The sequence below is a fragment of the Salmo salar genome, chromosome ssa13 (genome assembly GCF_905237065.1).
Source record: "Salmo salar chromosome ssa13, Ssal_v3.1, whole genome shotgun sequence".
NCBI classification, from domain to species: Eukaryota; Metazoa; Chordata; class Actinopteri; order Salmoniformes; family Salmonidae; genus Salmo; species Salmo salar.
In genome coordinates, this window is record NC_059454.1 from 82,103,026 (window position 1) to 82,122,728 (window position 19,703).

The 19,703-nt window shown below is 47.4% G+C and overlaps 1 protein-coding gene across 2 annotated transcripts in view; it reads left to right on the forward strand.

The window, feature by feature from the left end:
- LOC106567887 (protein sprouty homolog 3) overlaps positions 1–10,920 on the forward strand; it is an 18,598-nt gene extending 7,678 nt beyond the window's left edge. The window contains exons 2-3 of one of the 2 annotated variants that reach the window (XM_014137745.2): positions 6,944–7,067; positions 8,687–10,920. In XM_014137745.2, the coding sequence (XP_013993220.1) occupies positions 8,770–9,714 (945 nt within the window). In that variant the 5' untranslated portion in view covers positions 6,944–7,067; positions 8,687–8,769 and the 3' untranslated portion in view covers positions 9,715–10,920. The remainder of the gene's footprint in view (positions 1–6,943; positions 7,068–8,686) is intronic. The other variant, XM_014137744.2, reaches the window with a different exon arrangement.
- The last annotated feature ends 8,783 nt before the right edge of the window (positions 10,921–19,703 follow it).

The following is a 19,703-nucleotide window of genomic DNA, read 5'->3' on the forward strand; positions in this document are numbered from 1 at the left end:
TCTGAGGAAGCACAGTTCCCGCTCAGCCCAGTCAAAACTGTTCGGTGCTCTGGCACCCCAATGGTGGAACAAGCTCCCTCACGACGCCAGGACAGCGGAGTCAATCACCACCTTCCGGAGACACCTGAAACCCCACCTCTTTAAGGAATAGGATAAAGTAATCCTTCTAACCCCCCCCCCCCCCTTAAAAGATTTAGATGCACTATTGTAAAGTGGTTGTTCCACTGGATATTATAAGGTGAATGCACCAATTTGTAAGTCGCTCTGGATAAGAGCGTCTGCTAAATGTCTTAAATGTAAATGTAATGTAAAATGACCGGTTTGGCGGTGGGTCAGTCATGGTGTGGGGTGGCATTTCTTTGGGGGGCCGCACAGCCCTCCATCTGCTCGCCAGAGGTAGCCTGACTGCCATTAGGTACCGAGATGAGATCCTCAGACCCCTTGTGAGACCATATGCTGGTGCGGTTGGCCCTGGGTTCCTCCTAATGCAATACAATGCTAGACCTCATGTGGCTGGAGTGTGTCAGCAGTTCCTGCAAGAGGAAGGCATTGATGCTATGGACTGGTTCGCCCGTTCCCCAGACTTGAATCCTATTGAGCACATCTGGGACATCATGTCTCGCTCCATCCACCAACGCCACGTTGCACCACAGACTGTCCAGGAGTTGGCGGATGCTTTAGTCCAGGTCTGGGAGGAGATCTCTCAGGAGACCATCCGCCACCTCATCAGGAGCATGCCCAGGCATTGTAGGGAGGTCATACAGGCACGTGGAGGCCACACACACTACTGAGCCTCATTTTGACTTGTTTTAAGGACATTACATCAAAGTTGGATCAGCCTGTAGTGTGGTTTTCCACTTTAATTTTGAGTGTGACTCCAAATCCAGACCTCCATGGGTTTATAAATTGGATTTCCATTGATTATTTTTGTGTGATTTTGTTGTCAGCACATTCAACTATGTAAAGAAAAAAGTATTTAATAAGATTATTTCATTCATTCAGATCTAGGATGTGTTGTTTTAGTGTTCCCTTCATTTTTTTGAACAGTGTATTTGATATACAGTAAATTAACATTAGGCCATGACTGTCCTAATTTTCCAACACATCTGTCTCCCACTTCCTTTTTATTTTTTATTTCAACTCCCCCTCCCCCTTCCCCATCACTCTTTCTTTCTGTTTTGCACTCCAGTTGTGGGCTTGGAGTTCATCCCCCTCCCTCTCTAACTCATCTGAGCTAAGAGGAGCAAGGCCCTATGTAGTGATTGTTATGAATAATATGCACTGTGTAGCTCTCTCCATTCGTCATCCTGTTCCTGCTGCAGATTGGATTACTGTGCCAGAGAGGGCAGCGTGCAGGGGAGCAGGAGAGAGAGACCCAGGCCAGAGCTGCAAGGCGGGGCTCACTCACCGCTGATACCCCCCCAGCGCACTGCCCTGTCTTCAGGTTACCTCTGACGGCAGGCTAGCCCAGTAAACACCAGCCCTGAGCTCTCTCGCCTACCCTCTATCTCCCCCTCTCTCTCCACCTCTCTCTTTCTCTCTCACTTGCTTTCTTTCTCACTATTTCTCTCTTCCATTTGTCCTCTCTCCCCCTCTTACCTTCATCCTCTTTCTCCCTCTGTCCATTGCCTTGCTCTCTCCTTCACTCTATCCTCTCTCTAATCTTCTCCTCTCAACTCTTTCAATCCCCTTGTCTTTTTACTGTCCTTTGGCTCTCTCTCTCTCTCTCTCTCTCATTCTCTCTTCCCTCTCTCTCTATCTGTGTATTCCACGGGCCCCTGTATCAATGTGCCTCCTGCCCAGACCTGAAAAGCGCTCAGGTCTTGATTTCCTTCTCCTATTTTTTTTTCTTCATCTGAGACCCTAAAAGGTGTGTGAGGGGTACACAGAACGACAGAGTGAGGAGGAGGTGAAGGGATGAACAGATGAGTGGAAAAGCTGTTGATATGAGGGAATGATGCTGGTGTGGGCAATGGGTCCCGGTGGGTTTGCATCAAACACAGAGGATAAAAGCAGGAGCAGATTCATAAAACAGACTTCCCAGAGCCAGGCAGATACAGAAATAACTCAGAACAGCCGAGGAGAGGAGAGGAGCCATGTCTTGGCTGGACATTGTATTGAAGAAACAGATCTGGGCTACCTGAAGGACCAGCAAACATGTACCTTTCCTCAGGCTACTGTATCTATGCTTTCACACCATGTGCTGACAACATGTGCCATAACCCCCAGCCCTGTACCCTCAGTCTTGTACCCCAGCCCCAGCCTTGTACCCCCAGTCTTGTACCCCAGCCCTGTACCCTCAGTCTTGTACCCCAGCCCCAGCCCTGTACCCTCAGTCTTGTACCCCAGCCCCAGCCCAAGCCCTGTACCCCCAGTCTTGTGCCCCAGCCCTGTACCCCTAGTCTTGTACCCAAGCCCCAGCACTGTACCCTGGAGATATGAATGGGGGATAGGAGTGGGGCAGGAGCAGCTGGTGGCTAGGTGTTAGGGTGGGGTGGAAGCCTGTGGGTAGCTGGAGGGGGAGAGGGGAGGATTCTGGGTAGTGGGAGTTGACTTCCCAAACATGGTTACCAAGGCAACAGCTCCCTCAAGGACAGACAGGGCTTCCGACCCCTTGAGTGGGGGGAAAGAACAGCCAATAATTCTAATGCTGCTGTAAATGCAACATGTAAACGTTGACTAAGTACGGAATGAGTCAACAGTATCCACTCTGCACAGCTGTCATTCTTAGAAAGCATATCTGAGGACTATTTGCTTTCTAGATCTAGAGTTAAGTTATTTTCTTGATTAATGTTGATTATCATGCAATAAAGAAATCAATGTATGTTTATTCATACAGTACAACTCAGAAATCAACAGACAGACAGCTCCTTAAGAGAAATCCGAGCAGATTAAGTTATGTATCCAAGAGGAAATAAAGCAGACTATCTGTTAGCTCATCAGGGCTTGTCAGTCTAGAGTTACAACAGGGATGCCCACCCTCCTCCTCCGGGGTTACCCATCTGCAGGGTTTGGTTCCAGCCCTACTATAATACATCTGATGCTAGTCAGCTAGCTCCTCAGGACCCTGAATAGCCCTAAAGTCAGGTGAACTGGAGCAGGGTTGGAGCAAAAGCCTGCACTCTATTCTCTGACCTGATGTACGGGATCTGTGATGAGGCCAATAACAGTTTAAATGGTTTTGCTTTGTGGTCTGGGGTGGTGGAAGCCATAGACGAGAGCCCATCTCTGGCTCAGTGGTGAAGGGCTTGGCCACACATTTATACCCTAAGCCCTGCCCTGGCCGACTCTACGGGATGAGCTCATGGAAAAAGCAGAGCAGCATGCTTTTCTTAACAATTAGATGGTCTGATAGCTGTGTAGTGGATGGTCTGATGGCTGTGTAGTGGATGGTCTGATAGCTGTGTAGTGGATGGTCTGCTAGCTGTGTAGTGGATGGTCTGATATCTGTGTAGTGGATGGTCTGATGGCTGTGTAGTGGATGGTCTGATGGCTGTGTAGTGGATGGTCTGATGGCTGTGTAGTGGATGGTCTGATGGCTGTGTAGTGGATGGTCTGATAGCTGTGTAGTGGATGGTCTGATATCTGTGTAGTGGATGGTCTCATGGCTGTGTAGTGGATGGTCTGATGGCTGTGTAGTGGATGGTCTGAAGGCTGTGTAGTGAATGGTCTGATGGCTGTGTAGTGGATGGTCTGAAGGCTGTGTAGTGGATGGTCTGATGGCTGTGTAGTGGATGGTCTGATATCTGTGTAGTGGATGGTCTGATGGCTGTGTAGTGGATGGTCTGATGGCTGTGTAGTGGATGGTCTCATGGCTGTGTAGTGGATGGTCTGATAGCTGTGTAGTGGATGGTCTGATGGCTGTGTAGTGGATGGTCTGATGGCTGTGTAGTGGATGGTCTGATGGCTGTGTAGTGGATGGTCTGATGGCTGTGTAGTGGATGGTCTGGTGGCTGTGTAGTGGATGGTCTGATGGCTGTGTAGTGGATGGTCTGATGGCTGTGTAGTGGATGGTCTGATAGCTGTGTAGTGGATGGTCTGATAGCTGTGTAGTGGATGGTCTGATGGCTGTGTAGTGGATGGTCTGATAGCTGTGTAGTAGATGGTCTGATGGCTGTGTAGTGGATGGTCTGCTAGCTGTGTAGTGGATGGTCTGATAGCTGTGTAGTAGATGGTCTGATGGCTGTGTAGTGGATGGTCTGCTAGCTGTGTAGTGGATGGTCTGATGGCTGTGTAGTGGATGGTCTGATGGCTGTGTAGTGGATGGTCTGATAGCTGTGTAGTGGATGGTCTGATGGCTGTGTAGTGGATGGTCTGCTAGCTGTGTAGTGGATGGTCTGATGGCTGTGTAGTGGATGGTCTGATGGCTGTGTAGTGGATGGTCTGATATCTGTGTAGTGGATGGTATGATATCTGTGTAGTGGATGGTCTGATGGCTGTGTAGTGGATGGTCTGCTAGCTGTGTAGTGGATGGTCGGATGCTGTGTAGTGGATGGTCTGATATCTGTGTAGTGGATGGTCTGATGGCTGTGTAGTGGATGGTATGATATCTGTATAGTGGATGGTCTGATAGCTGTGTAGTGGATGGTCTGCTAGCTGTGTAGTGGATGGTCTGCTAGCTGTGTAGTGGATGGTCTGATGGCTGTGTAGTGGATGGTCTGATATCTGTGTAGTGGATGGTCTGATATCTGTGTAGTGGATGGTCTGATATCTGTGTTGTGGATGGTCTGATATCTGTGCAGTGGATGGTCTGATGGCTGTGTAGTGGATGGTCTGATGGCTGTCTAGTGGATGGTCTGATGGCTGTGTAGTGGATGGTCTGATATCTGTGTAGTGGATGGTCTGATATCTGTGTAGTGGATGGTCTGATATCTGTGTAGTGGATGTCTGATATATGTGTAGTGGATGGTCTGATGGCTGTGTAGTGGATGGTCTGATGGCTGTGTAGTGGATGGTCTGATGGCTGTGTAGTGGATGGTCTGATGGCTGTGTAGTGGATGGTCTGATATCTGTGTAGTGGATGGTCTGATATCTGTGTAGTGGATGGTCTGATATCTGTGTAGTGGATGGTCTGATGGCTGTGTAGTGGATGGTCTGAAATATGTGTAGTGGATGGTCTAATAGCTGTGTAGTGGATGGTCGGATGCTGTGTAGTGGATGGTCTGATATCTGTGTAGTGGATGGTCTGCTAGCTGTGTAGTGGATGGTCTGCTAGCTGTGTAGTGGATGGTCTGATGGCTGTGTAGTGGATGGTCTGATATCTGTGTAGTGGATGGTCTGATATCTGTGTAGTGGATGGTCTGATATCTGTGTAGTGGATGGTCTGATATCTGTGCAGTGGATGGTCTGATGGCTGTGTAGTGGATGGTCTGATGGCTGTGTAGTGGATGGTCTGATGGCTGTGTAGTGGATGGTCTGATATCTGTGTAGTGGATGGTCTGATATCTGTGTAGTGGATGGTCTGATATCTGTGTAGTGGATGTCTGATATATGTGTAGTGGATGGTCTGATGGCTGTGTAGTGGATGGTATGATATCTGTATAGTGGATGGTCTGATAGCTGTGTAGTGGATGGTCTGCTAGCTGTGTAGTGGATGGTCTGCTAGCTGTGTAGTGGATGGTCTGATGGCTGTGTAGTGGATGGTCTGATATCTGTGTAGTGGATGGTCTGATATCTGTGTAGTGGATGGTCTGATATCTGTGTAGTGGATGGTCTGATATCTGTGCAGTGGATGGTCTGATGGCTGTGTAGTGGATGGTCTGATGGCTGTGTAGTGGATGGTCTGATGGCTGTGTAGTGGATGGTCTGATATCTGTGTAGTGGATGGTCTGATATCTGTGTAGTGGATGGTCTGATATCTGTGTAGTGGATGTCTGATATATGTGTAGTGGATGGTCTGATGGCTGTGTAGTGGATGGTCTGATATCTGTGTAGTGGATGGTCTGATATCTGTGTAGTGGATGGTCTGATATCTGTGTAGTGGATGGTCTGATGGCTGTGTAGTGGATGGTCTGATATCTGTGTAGTGGATGGTCTGATGGCTGTGTAGTGGATGGTCTGATATCTGTGTAGTGGATGGTCTGATATCTGTGTAGTGGATGGTCTGATATCTGTGTAGTGGATGGGTGCCACTCTATTTTATGTGATTACTCTCCAGGACATCTCTTCCCTCCTCTGCCTAATTAAAAAAAAGATTTCTGACCTGGGATGCCTTATCTTCATTTTATGGCTGCGGACTGGGGTGGAAATGTGTGTGTGTTTGTGGGAGTGTGTAGATGTATGCGTGCGTGTGTGTGTGTATCTCTGCACATTTGTGTGCATCTGTCTCAGTCTCTGTAAATGTGTCTTTCTCAGTGTGTCAATACGTGTGTATGTGTAATCTGTGTGTTTTTATAGTGTGTGTGTGTGTCTGTGTGAGGTTGGATGGTATCATACCTTTTGCGAGCGCATCCGCCTGCCTGCTCGCTGCCTGGAATTCTGCCGGCAGCTCCCCAGAAGGCTGCCGGCCGGGGGCAGACACTCTGCTAGCTCTAATTGCTGTTCCTGACTATGGATTTCCGTTCCTGGCTACATCTGCTGTCCCTCTGTCCATCCCTCCATCCGTCCCTCCGTTCGTCTGCCTGATGCTCCTGTCTTTCTCCTCCGTCTAATCTTCTCATCTGGCTCTCTGTTTAAAATGCTTCTCCATTTGGCCTGATTACCCCCCCTCTCTATCTCCCTCCCCCTAACGCTCTCTCTCTCTCTCCCTCACCCACTAATTCTATCTCTCTCTGTCTCTGTCTCTGTCTCTCTCTCTCCCCCTAACTCTCTCTCTCTCCCTCACCCACTCATTCAATCTCTCTCTGTCTCTCTCTGTCTCTCTCTGTCTCTATCTCTCTCTCTCTTTCTCACTCTCTCTCTCTCTCTCTCTCTCTCTCTCTCTCTCTGTCTATCTCTCTGCAAGGTCTGGATGGCCTCTCACAGAGAAAGGAAGGGAACTATCCCCTCAGGCCATTTGGCAAGGGTGCGACGAGAGGAGGAGAGGAGCAAAAGGCCCTAAAAACCAGGACCAGATACAGCATATTAGGGTATTGAATTCCACACATAATAATAGTCTGTTGAACACATACCAGAAGATCCTGCTGAATCTGTTGTCCTTAGATGTAGGGGTTATAACAGATATTTCACTGGTTATTTTTTGTAGGTGCAACATCTTCACTAAAACTCACATACTGTATTATTAGAATTGAATAGGGAAAAACTTTATCCACACAACGCAGAAATGTTCCCTACTACAGTATGTCACTGTAATGAAACAAGCGGACATGTTTGTGTGTCAGTTCCAGGATGCTAATGTTTTCCATCTACATTCCAACATCCACGTTGTTCCTGTTTGTGGAGGATAAGGCTGAAACAAAACAAAAGGACCATGACAACCTAGGACCTCAGCGACACCCATAGCAACTAGCACACTGCAATGTTTTCCCACAATCCATTGCTGTTTGTCTGTGTGTCAACCTCTTCGGACGGGCAGACAGGCGGATCCGATGCCAATCTTCTCCAGCAGTCAGCAGCTCTGTGTGTGTGTGTGTGTGTGTGTGTGTGTGTGTGTGTGTGTGTGTGTGTGTGTGTGTGTGTGTGTGTGTGTGCGTGCGTGCGTGCGTGCGTGCGTGCGTGCGTGCGTGCGTGCGTGCGTGCGTGCGTGCGTGTGTGCGCGTGCGTGCGCGTGCGCCAGAGAGCTGTGTAAGTGAACAGATGCTAAATTACAGGCCAGGCTAATGGCTTTGTCCATTTGGTCCTGGCTGGCTAATAATAGTTATACACTCAGAACTGGAGAATCTCAGTGGTCATGATGATGTGGATAATCATTTGGATGTGGATATTGGGACTATTTATGTCCAGTTTATATAACTCCCTCACAGTGCTCAGGCCAGGTTTACCTGGTTTACCTGGCTGCAGTATAGGTACACTGTATTGTATGTCCATCACCAAACAAGGGAGGTGAAATATTGAGGCTGGCTGTTAGAAAGTAGCACATGTTAATTTCCAGCTTCCCAGATGTGTTGTGGGTGGTAAAGAGACGGTAATAAAGAGTAATGAGCTGGTTCATGTGTTGTGGGTGGTAAAGAGAAGGTAATAAAGTGTAATGAGCTGGTTCATGTGTTGTGGGTGGTAAAGAGAAGGTAATAAAGTGTAATGAGCTGGTTCATGTGTTGTGGGTGGTAAAGAGAAGGTAATAAAGAGTAATGAGCTGGTTCATGCGTTGTGGGTGGTAAAGAGAAGGTAATAAAGAGTAATAAGCTGGTTCATGTGTTGTGGGTGGTAAAGAGAAGGTAATAAAGTGTAATGAGCTGGTTCATGCGTTGTGGATGGTAAAGAGAAGGTAATAAAGAGTAATGAGCTGGTTCATGCGTTGTGGGTGGTAAAGAGAAGGTAATAAAGAGTAATGAGCTGGTTCATGCGTTGTGGGTGGTAAAGAGAAGGTAATAAAGAGTAATGAGCTGGTTCATGTGTTGTGGGTGGTAAAGAGAAGGTAATAAAGAGTAATGAGCTGGTTCATGCGTTGTGGGTGGTAAAGAGAAGGTAATAAAGAGTAATGAGCTGGTTCATGCATTGTCTTTAAGGGGTAAAGAAGTATATGTTTATTTAATTTGCTAAGAAATCAAATGTAACAATGTTCTAAAATGCCTCTCTTCTTCTATTCCAGGTCTTTCTGATGTGCCGTGAGAGGTGCGAGCCCCCCGCCCCATTCCCGACACCCTCCCTGGTGCTCCTTCTCCCAGGACCAGGATGGACCCTCTCCCGGGTCATGGCCCTCCACCAGTCAGGAGGGACGTTGAAGGGCTGGACCTCCAGCAGATGCCTGTCCGCTCCCTGGACCAGATCCGCTCCATCCGCGCCAACAACGACTATGTGGAGCGCCCTGTGACCCTGGACCATGCCTCCCAGTCCGGCTTCTTCTACGCCCACGATGACCGCTACCCCATCACCCACGGATACCCTCCTCAAGGTTACTCTCATGGTTACCCTCAGGGGTACCCTCTCCCCCGGAGCCAGAGCCAGCAGCAACACACCCACCTTGCCCATCTGAGTCGCTCCAGTACTACCAGTTCAGCCATGTCCCGGACCAGCGCTGCCTCCGACCAGAGACTCCTGGTGGGCCTGACGCCCTCCCACTCTGGCCTGGCCTCGGTGGTGCGCTCCCAGCCTAAAGGAGAACTCAAGCCTGAGGCTTCTCTGGGTAAAGGCCTGGTGGAGGGAGAGGACCTGGGCTTGCACCTGTTTATCTGTGAGCTCTGTGGGAGGTGTAAGTGTCAGGAGTGCTGCGCCCCGCGGAGCCTGCCGTCCTGCTGGGCCTGTGGGCAGCGCTGCCTTTGCTCTGCTGAGAGTGCTGTGGAGTATGGCACCTGTCTGTGCTGCGTTAAGGGCCTTTTCTATCACTGCTCCGCTCAGGATGACGAGGACAACTGTGCTGACCGGCCCTGCGCCTGCACATCCGCCCACGCCTGCACCCGCTGGGGCACCATGGGCCTTCTGGCGCTGTGCCTTCCCTGTCTCTGCTGCTACCCACCTGCCAGGCTGTGCCTCGCCCTGTGCCAGCGGGCCCACGACCGAGCCACCCGCCCCGGCTGCCGCTGCAGCAACACCAACACCGTGTGCCGCAAGATATCCACCTCCAACCCCAACCCTGGGCACACCCCCTTCTGCAGCAAGTCCCTGGAAAAGCCTGTATGACAGGGCTGCAGCGGGAGTCAGCCATCGCCTAGACAACGCAGTCTCAGTGACAACATTACCATTACAACAAACACTGTTGCCGTGACAACGCCATCACCCCCCCACCCATCCGTGACCTACCTACCGTGACCTTTCACCTTACGTACCTTCCATACTTCTCCTCCTGCCTGAGGAGAAATGACCAAAAGCTTTACTGTACGTCACTGTAACTGTACTGTACATGTGGAGACTTGAGCCGAAACCTGAAAACCACCTGGTGCTTTTTGCTGAACTGACTGCCAACCTTAACCTTACTGTGTTACTGTGTGGGCATACTGCCTCTACCTTCCTCTTACTTTGTGGGCCAGCATAGCGTACATACTGTGGCTCTGCTCTGTGGGATGGACTGGGGTTCCTCACTGTGCTGTGTGATGGACTGGGGTTCCTCACTGTGCTGTGTGATGGACTGGGGTTCCTCACTGTGCTGTGTGATGGACTGGGGTTCCTCACTGTGCTGTGTGATGGACTGGGGATCCTCACTGTGCTGTGTGATGGACTGGGGTTCCTCACTGTGCTGTGTGATGGACTGGAGTTCCTCACTGTGCTGTGTGATGGACTGGGGTTCCTCACTGTGCTGTGTGATGGACTGGGGTTCCTCACTGTGCTGTGTGATGGACTGGGGTTCCTCACTGTGCTGTGTGATGGACTGGGGTTCGCTCTGTTAGACTTGACCTATTTATTATTTATTGGACTTCCTCCTCAGTGAGGTAGAGAGAGACAGAGAGAGCAGACCATGTGTGACTCTGAGTACAGTGAGTAAAGCTACTAGAACAAATCTCAACACAGCCATTAATAAAAGGAGTCTCTGGCAAATGTATATTCCAGGCATGAGATAGACAGAGACTGGGTGGTCTACAGGGAGTCTACAGGGTGTGCCTCCTTCCATCCCCTCCCTCCCTCCCTGCCGCTCTGAAGAGGCATCCTGGAGCCGACCAACTGAATGGACATACAAGATGTGTCAATGACGGACATTTTCTTTGAGGCTGATGCAAAGACCCTATCCTAATGGTGGAACAAACCTCTGAAATAGAAAAGTGTATTACTGTTTGACACACCAAAAACGGACCATGATGTACCAGGTGAATCTAAAGTGATTAAGCACATTTGATATGGATTGTCTGTAGTGTTCCCCAGCTGTCTGTCATACGAACAGACTAACCTGGGGGGGGGGGGCATGTGTGTCTGTGTATACGTGTGTGTGTGTGCATGCACCCGCATGTTTGTGTATGTACACTAATGGTTACGTGTATGTGGGTCTGTGTATGTTAGTGTGTGTTCTTGCCTGTGTATGTACAGTATATGTGTGTGTGTGTGTGTGTGTGTGTGTGTGTGTGTGTGTGTGTGTGTGTGTGTGTGTGTGTGTGTGGGTGCACATGTCCCCTTCCTGCAGCAGTGTGTCTGGCCTGTCGGTGTTTGCTGTCAGCAGAAGCCTCCTGTTTTATTTTTAGCGCAGCTACTTCAGAGGACCCAGAGTCTGGTCAGGTTTCTTCTCCACGGCAGGCTGACGCCAGCCTTCCCCGACCCCTCACCAGCTTCATCTCCCCCGCCTCATCCCTCCTTACCCGCTACCTCTAGTCTACCCATCCCTTAGCCTCCCTCAGTAACCCTCCTCAAGCCTCCCCTGACCCATTCTTTCCTCCCCCCTCTATTCCTCCCTCCATCTGAACTGCTGCTGTCCACCGTGCAAAGGGACCAAAGAGACAGCGCTACCCCACAGTCCAAATACAGAGGGACATCACAGGAGTTAGGACAGGAAGCCAGATAAGAAATATCACTTTTTTACTGATCTGTCCTCAAACCTTACCACTTCGTCCACAACACATTAGACATTTTGCAACGACATACAGTATGTACTTTGACAAGGCTTTTCTCTTCTTGACAGATTCCTCTGGCCAGTTTGATAAACCCCAGGCAGGCCCACCCACCGACCCCTAGTCACATACCCACCCACTCAATGAACTAATAGGTTCCAGTCCTCCTCCTCTGAGTTGATCAGGAGGCAATTAGCTTCTAATGGGGAAAGAGGGAGGGATGGAGGGAGGTGTGTGTGGAAGATGAAACAGAGAAAAAGAGAGAGTGGGAGAGATCTGTGGAAGTGGAGGAAGGAGAAAAGGAAGGGACAGAGGAGATTGTGGACAGGGGGCTGGAGGATAGGAAGACTGATGTTAATGAGTGAGGTCATAACAAAGCAACATGGAGAGGTGAAGAACAGGTGGGGAGGGATGGAGGGATAAAGGGATAGGGAGGGACTGAGTCTGGGAGGTCTGGTTGTCTTATGCACTGATATCCAAAACCGGGATGTGAAAAGTAACACACCATGTCAGGCATGTCTCTGTGTGTGTGCTTGTACTGTATGTAATGTGTGTCTGCGCGTTTATTCACCTACACACATACACACTCATCCGAGTTGTTAAAGTTGCTTTGCTATATTTTTGTATGTACATACTGACTGTTATCCTATACATGTGTGTACGTTTATTCCTTGTTTTGTTCCCTTTTTATTATGATCAATGTTTCTATGATTATTTTCTATTATATTGAACATTTACTTTGAGTCACAGACTTGGTCAATACTTCTAACCGTTTTAGAGGTTTTTCACTGTGGAGGAGAAGCTCACTGACCATAGGCCAAACCTGTTATTTGTACCTCAACTTCACTATCTCCTCTGTGATTCATTTCACACGCACACATTCAGACACACACAAATACACACTCACGCGCACACTTCACGGCCACTGTGCAAGGCTCAGGTTAATGGTCTCTCCTCCACAGTCCAGCCCGTGAAGAGCTCTCCCAGGTGGTCAGATGTTGAGTGGAAGGGCTCAGTGTGTAGGTACTGTACTGTACAGTACATGCATTTCTACAGAATAACAACTAACCCTCTAGGGTACTGTATGCAGGCTACAGGTTAACCACTAAACTTCCCCATGTCGTGTTAGTAAGTATTGCTTTGGTACAATTGGCATCTTGTATGTTGTAAAAGAATTTAAGGAGAATATATGGACACATAGAAATTTATCAAAATGAATATATTATATATATTAAATATACATTTCACACATATTTCTTTTCCGTTGCTGATATTACAGATGCGTCACAGATATTTATTTAATGGTTGCGATGAGAGAAAAGTATTTATTTAACGGTGGATGTTGCGAGGATGATGATGACTCTTGTTGGCTTTTTGGTTTGGTTTCTCTCGTGTGACGGCTGCAGCCTCATGGCTAAAGATAACCAATAAAAGGTGTTTCCAAACGGCCTGCATTTCGCTGCCTCTTCTTTGGTGTGTGTGTGTGTGTGTGTGTGTGTGTGTGTGTGTGTGTGTGTGTGTGTGTGTGTGTGTGTGTGTGTGTGTGTGTGTGTGTGTGTGTGTGTGTGTGTGTGTGTGTGTGTGTGTGTGTGTGTGTGTGTGTGTTAGATGCTCACACTGTGCTAACCCTTGTAGACTGTCAGGGTAGATGAACAGAGCAGTAATCATATCCATATCCTGTTAGTTCAAAATACTTATGAGGCCTTTCCTCAACCGACCAATTTGCCGTGCAGAAAAGGAGTGTGTGTGTGTGTGTGCTGTATGGACCAAACTCTATGGTCAGGGGGAGCAGGTCTTTGTCTGTGGTTCTTCACTCCACTCCCTCACGTCACTCTGATGGCCCCATAAATAAGTCATCTAGGCCAGCTCACACTAATGGCTTCTTATAGGAGTGAATACTTGTGTGTGTGTTAGTATGCATGCACTTGAGAAAAACACTTCCTTTCTGCTCATCATGACAAATAGAAATGCATTAAAGCAGACCTTAGCATCTCCCACCTGCCTGCCTTCCCCTGGAGCCACTCACTCACTCACTCACTCACTCACTCACTCACTCACTCACTCACTCACTCACTCACTCACTCACTCACTCACTCACTCACTCACTCACTCACTCACTCACTCACTCACTCACTCACTCACTCACTCACTCACTCACTCACTCACTCACTCACTCACGGACGGACGGACAGACGTTTTACTATCCTTGTGGGGACCAAACAATTGATTCCCGTTCAAAATCCTATTTTCCCTAACCCCTTACCCTAATCTTAACCCTAAACCCCAAATCTAACCCTAACCACTAACCCTAATTCTAACCCTAATCCTTAACCTAACCCCTAAACCTAAATAGGCTTTTTCCTTGTTGGGACCGGTGAAATGTCCCCACTGAAATGTCCCCACAATTTTCCTTGTTTTACAATCCTTTTGAGGATAGTAACCCCACCACATACACCGTTTTTGATGTTTTGATGGAGATAAATAATGTAGAGATGTTTCTATTCAAAAGCGCTTACCTATGTCCCACTTTTATCATTTGTGCATTTCTACTGTATTAGATTGAGACTACCCAAATGACACTGGTCAAGCAGACACATGCTCCTCTCTACTCTAGACTGTCCAGTTTCATCCAGAAAGATATCACAAATACAGCAATGGCTAACAGCTGTAATAATCCACTAGAAAAACAGTAATGTACTGCTTACTGGTCATTTATATTGTAAAACAGCATGCTGTATTTGGATGGAAAGAAAGACATTCATTAATGTAAAGATAATTTGCTTTACACATTGAAACCAACATTCATATCACACACAATTACACCAAAGCACACAATAGACAATTCTCAAATATAAGATCGGTGTCATGAAATGTGTACCTTCCTCTGATAACATCCTTCATTCTCTCCTATGGCTGTACTTCCACAACCTTATAGCCTACAACCTCAGACCAGCTTCCCCTGTGATCTGTCATCCTCTCCTCTTCTGCTCTGCCAGTAAGGAGACAAGCTCATGAGTGATGCTACTTCCATCCTTAACCTTTGACCTCTGTGTTAAAGGAGTAGGCGTTAGGGGTCAGGGGCGTTCTGCTCCCTGCCCGACCCCCTACCCCGTCTGCATTGTGCATCTTCTATGTGGCCCTTGTTGTTTCTATACAGGCACTGTCCTGGATGCCCAGGGAGTCAGTCTCAAAGCCACAGAGGAACAAAAGCACCTGTCTGTCAAATCTCCATACAGCTGTCAGACACAAAGAATGCATTTCTGGAGCCCAAACAGAACATTCACTGCCTCTGTTTGCTTAGAAGACTAAACCAGTGTATGTGTGTGTGTGTGTGTGTGTGTGTGTGTGTGTGTGTGTGTGTGTGTGTGTGTGTGTGTGTGTGTGTGTGTGTGTGTGTGTGTGTGTGTGTGTGTGTGTGTGTGTGTGTGTGTGTGTGTGTGTGTGTGTGTGTGTGTGTGTGTGTGTGTGTGCGTGCGTGCGTGCGTGCAGTTAGCAGTTAGCAGCTATCTAACAGGTTATTAGAGGAGAGCAGGCAGTGGACCATAGCTCAGCCTTATGTGTGTGTTGGAGAGAGACCCTGTTTGTCACTCCTAAACCTGGCATGTGGATGGAGCTTCTAGGATGGACATACACACTATCTGTATCGGTTGTGACTGCACTTCTTTATGTATACAATATTGCTTATATTAAAAAAATTATAGTATACTATCCCTTTAATTGATGTCCGTTCATTCAGGCCCATTCACTTACTGTAAAGTACGTATTGAGTAAAAGTAGTCTATTATAGTTGATTCTCGTTGGTTTTTGACTCTCAGACCAGCTCAATTGCACCCTGGGGACAAATAATTTATAGTCAAATTGAATTGAACGGAATAACCCTCTAGCTTCCACCCCAGCCCTCCGACCCTCTGCTCTGGACCTCCAGGCTCCTGTGCCTGGGCGTCGTGGGCGTGTGGGTGTGTCAGCTTCAGGGCTGCAGCCTGGAGCTGTTGACAGGTGGAGGTGTCGTGGAGGGGCAGGCACCAGAGAGGACCCAGAGGGTGCAGAGAGGAGAGAGGGAGGAGGGGAGAAGAGAGGGAAGAGTGGGAAGACACTCGGAAACATTCCATTTTGATAAGGCTACTCTCCTCCACTATAATAGTACTGCCAAGTGAGGAAACCATATTTTTCTCATTCACAACTGTTCTCATGGCCATGCCAGACCTTCTTCCCCTCAGTGTCCCTGAGAAGTGCTTCAGACATGGGAGTCATCCAGAATGACTGGATCATTTTCTCAAATAGGCAATGAAATGGGGCTGAAGGATAGGCCTCAGTGTAATTTATGTCATTTTTATTAGGATCCCCATTAGCTAATGCCGTAACGCTAGCTATTCTTCCTGGGGTCCAACACCAATTAACAAGACATTACAAACAGCCACAAATCAAGACTTCTCAAACATTCAACAAGGAGATAATACAGACAATTAATATACCTGACAGGAAACACAGTTAACATTCAATTGATGCTTTCTATTTCCTGTCCAGTCATATGGTCTATCACATGTTCTTTTCTTTTTTTCTTGAAGGTGGATTTACTTGGTAAAGAGTTCCATTCAGCTATGGCTCTACATAAAACTGTAGATTTAAGGCGATTTGTCCTTGGCTTGGGGTTGTCTTAGCTGCCCTGAATTTGCCTGTCTGGTTTGGTGGTTACGCGTGTTGCTAGTATGTACTGGCCTGAAAAATACTGTGTTTTAAAAAAAATATATAACATTCCTAATGGAAATCATAAGACTGGATAGTAATTATTTTTCAACGTGAAGCCATGAGAGATTCTGATGCATTTGGATAACATTCATACGGATTTGGTGCTTTTTTTAAATACATTTCTTTGCTGCAGATGACCATATAACTGGACAGTACTCTAGGTGTGATAGTGGCTAACCAGACCCTTCAACACAGCACCCCCATTAGCCTAATATCATGGGAATCAGACAGGATAAGCTTTGCAGACTCTTCTCTCTCTCTCTCTCTCTCTCTCTCTCTCTCTCTGTGTGTGTGTGTGTGTTTGGGGGGAGGAAGAGACTTCTCTGCTGTGGCTGGCAGTTGGAGTGTGTGGAATGTGTGTCAGGGAGGGAGGGGGGAGGGTTGGAGGGAAGAAAGGAGGGAGAAAGGGAGGAGTGATTAAACTGCAGAGAGGTCGCTGCACATCTGCGGATCCCTCCCCCCTCTCTTGTGTGTGCGTGGAAGAGATGGGTGATTTTCTAACTCCTGATTTTCTAAACTGTTCTCCCTCCCTCCAACTCTCCCTCCTCTGTTCTGTGCCAGTGCTGTGATTAGATCCACAGGAAATATTCTACAGCAGCTCAGATGTTTATCTTATTCATTTCATTCAGTACTTTCTGTAATCAGGAGACAACCCCTGGAGAGGATTCAGCTTCCCTTTTACATGCTCCTCTCTCTCTCTCTCTCTCTCTCTCTCTCTCTCTCTCTCTCTCTCTCTCTCTCTATCTCTCTCTCTCTGTGTGTGTGTGTGTGTGTGTGTGTGTGTGTGTGTGTGTGTGTGTGTGTGTGTGTGTGTGTGTGTGTGTGTGTGTGTGTGTGTGTATGTGTGTGTGGAATCACAGGGAGAATGTTTTTAGATAAATAACACATAGAGAACATAATAGATAATTGCAGCGAGGAGATTCCAGTGTAAAATCAGTGTAATGATCATTATTATAATGACTTGGATGAATAATGATGGTAATTCTCAGAACTTTGGTAGTTGATTTAATGGAAAGGAACGGAGGAGACAGGCTGTGTAGGAACAGAAAAGTCATATTGAGATGGAATGATGAGCAGAGCGAGAAAAGGTGTGGAAAGAAACAGATTTGTTTTAACTGGGATGCCAAATGATAGCATTTGAGAAATGGAAGAGAAGTAAATGTGTTTGTGGCAGAGAACTGAGAGAGAGAGAGAGAAGAGACAGTGTGTGTGTGTGTGTGTGTGTGTGTGTGTGTGTGTGTGTGTGTGTGTGTGTGTGTGTGTGTGTGTGTGTGTGTGTGTGTGTGTGTGTGTGTGTGTGTGTGTGCGCATGTGCGTGTGTGTGCTGTGTGTGTGTGCGTGTGTGTGCGTGTGTGCGTGTGCGTGCGAGCAAGCGTACGGGTGTGTGTGTGTGTGTGTGTGTGTGTGTGTGTGTGTGTGTGTGTGTGTGTGTGTGTGTGTGTGTGTGTGTGAGTGCAGACAGCTGGAGGAGGAGATGATGGGAATGGTATCTCAGAGGTCTGTATTCATGGATGCCAAGGGAAGCCAGGCTTCCAAGAAAAAATGAAAACAACGTATACAATAATCTTTCGTCTCTTTGTGTTTCATAATTTTCCTTCAATTCGCAAGTGGCTGAATGTATCTCACCGGAGAAGCATCCGAGCGAGCGAAACAGCGTCGCTCTGTCTTAATATGGCATGTGTAGCCAATGTATCTGATGCTGTCTGGCCAAAAAGAGTATGACATTGTTGTCGCCGCTAGCATTGAATTCAATAACAAGTGAAGCATTTGGCATCCCTTGATATTATTTTCTTTAAGGAATAGCCAATTAGCGTCAAGCTAAACTGAGTGAGCTCAACTGTGAATTGTCCTGGCGCACCCAAAAAAGTGTCAAGGGAAGCCAGTTTGGATTTGGCTTCACACCAATCATGTCAAAAGAAAAACGTAATTGTCCGAAAAAACGTGAATTGTTGCATCTATTTGTGTTGTTGTCCTCCGGTGGATAGCTAGCTAAAGTTATTCCTTTCCTAAATTATCCATGGGTTGGAATAGGGATTTGGATTTGTGGTTTTACTTAATACTCCGTTGGCTACTGGCCAATGATTATAACAACAATTCTGATCCAACCATAAATTCCTACATTGTGCACTTGGCCTGAAAGGACGGAAGTTCAATATGTATCTAGATGTAGTAGGCTAATATTAATTAGCTGGTTCATCGTTGCCCATGAAAGGAAGTTTCCGTTTTTTCATATGCCTCTGAATCATAAGGGCAAATAACAGTAATGGGCGTGCAAAACCACTCAAGGTGCAAATATGGTGCAACAATGCACTCTAATACCTAGACAGGAAGGAACTCTGGCTCTGCTTCATGACCTTAGCTGTTCTGTATCTACATTCCAGAGGATGTCTTTAGCTATCTACCCTAGCTTGGCAATTAGCTCATTTCCAGGTGATCATATTCCCACTGTGCACAGACGTCAGTTCAACCTCTCGTTTTGATTTACACAGCCAGGTCACCCGTGATACAAGTCAGTATTCGAAGTTCATCCATGTCTGAGGAGATGACGTGAAAACTGGCCACAATGGGCAACAATGAGTGCTGTTACCTTCAAGTAGGTTTCAGTTTTTCTAGGGTGTTATGGATGGGTGGAAGCATCTGCCTCTGATTACATAAGTTTGCAAGTTCGAACCAGTGATAGAAAGTCGTTTTCTTTTTTTTTGGTTTTAAGTCTGATCGAAATTTGAAGTTTGAGAAACATGGTTGAATGTCTAAATCATTTTTTATTTCCCCCCTTTTTGATCTTGTCTCATCCTTGCAAATCCCCAACGGGCTCAGGAGAGGCAAAGATGGAGTTATGCATCCTCTGAAACATGACCCGCCTAACCACGCTCCTTAAAACCCGCTATCTTAACCTGGAAGCCAGCCTGGGGTCAGCCTGCAGGCACCCGGCCCACCACAGAGTTGCCTGGGGCACGATGAGCCAAGTAAAGCCCCCCCGGCCAAACCCTCCCCTAACCCGGACAACGCTGGGCCAATTGTGTGCCGTCTTATGGGACTCCCAGACACAGCCGGTTGTGGCACAGCCCGGGAATGAACCCAGATCTGTAGTAATGCCTCTAGCACTGCAATGTACAGTAGTGCCTTAGCTGCGCCACTCGGAAGGCCCTGAATGTCTAATTCTGACATGAGACTGTCAGAGCTAGTTGTCATTGGATTTAGGTTAAAAGTTGGATGAAAAAAGGACAAAATTCCCTTATGTTGATTAAGTTTTACAAATCCAATTACTTTCCCACATTGATGTCCAATGTTGATTTTTTTGGGTTGAAATGACATGGAAACAATGTTGATTCAACCATTTTTTTTTCTCCAGTGGGTTGTCATCGCATCAAAGCAGATAGTTATCAGTTTTAG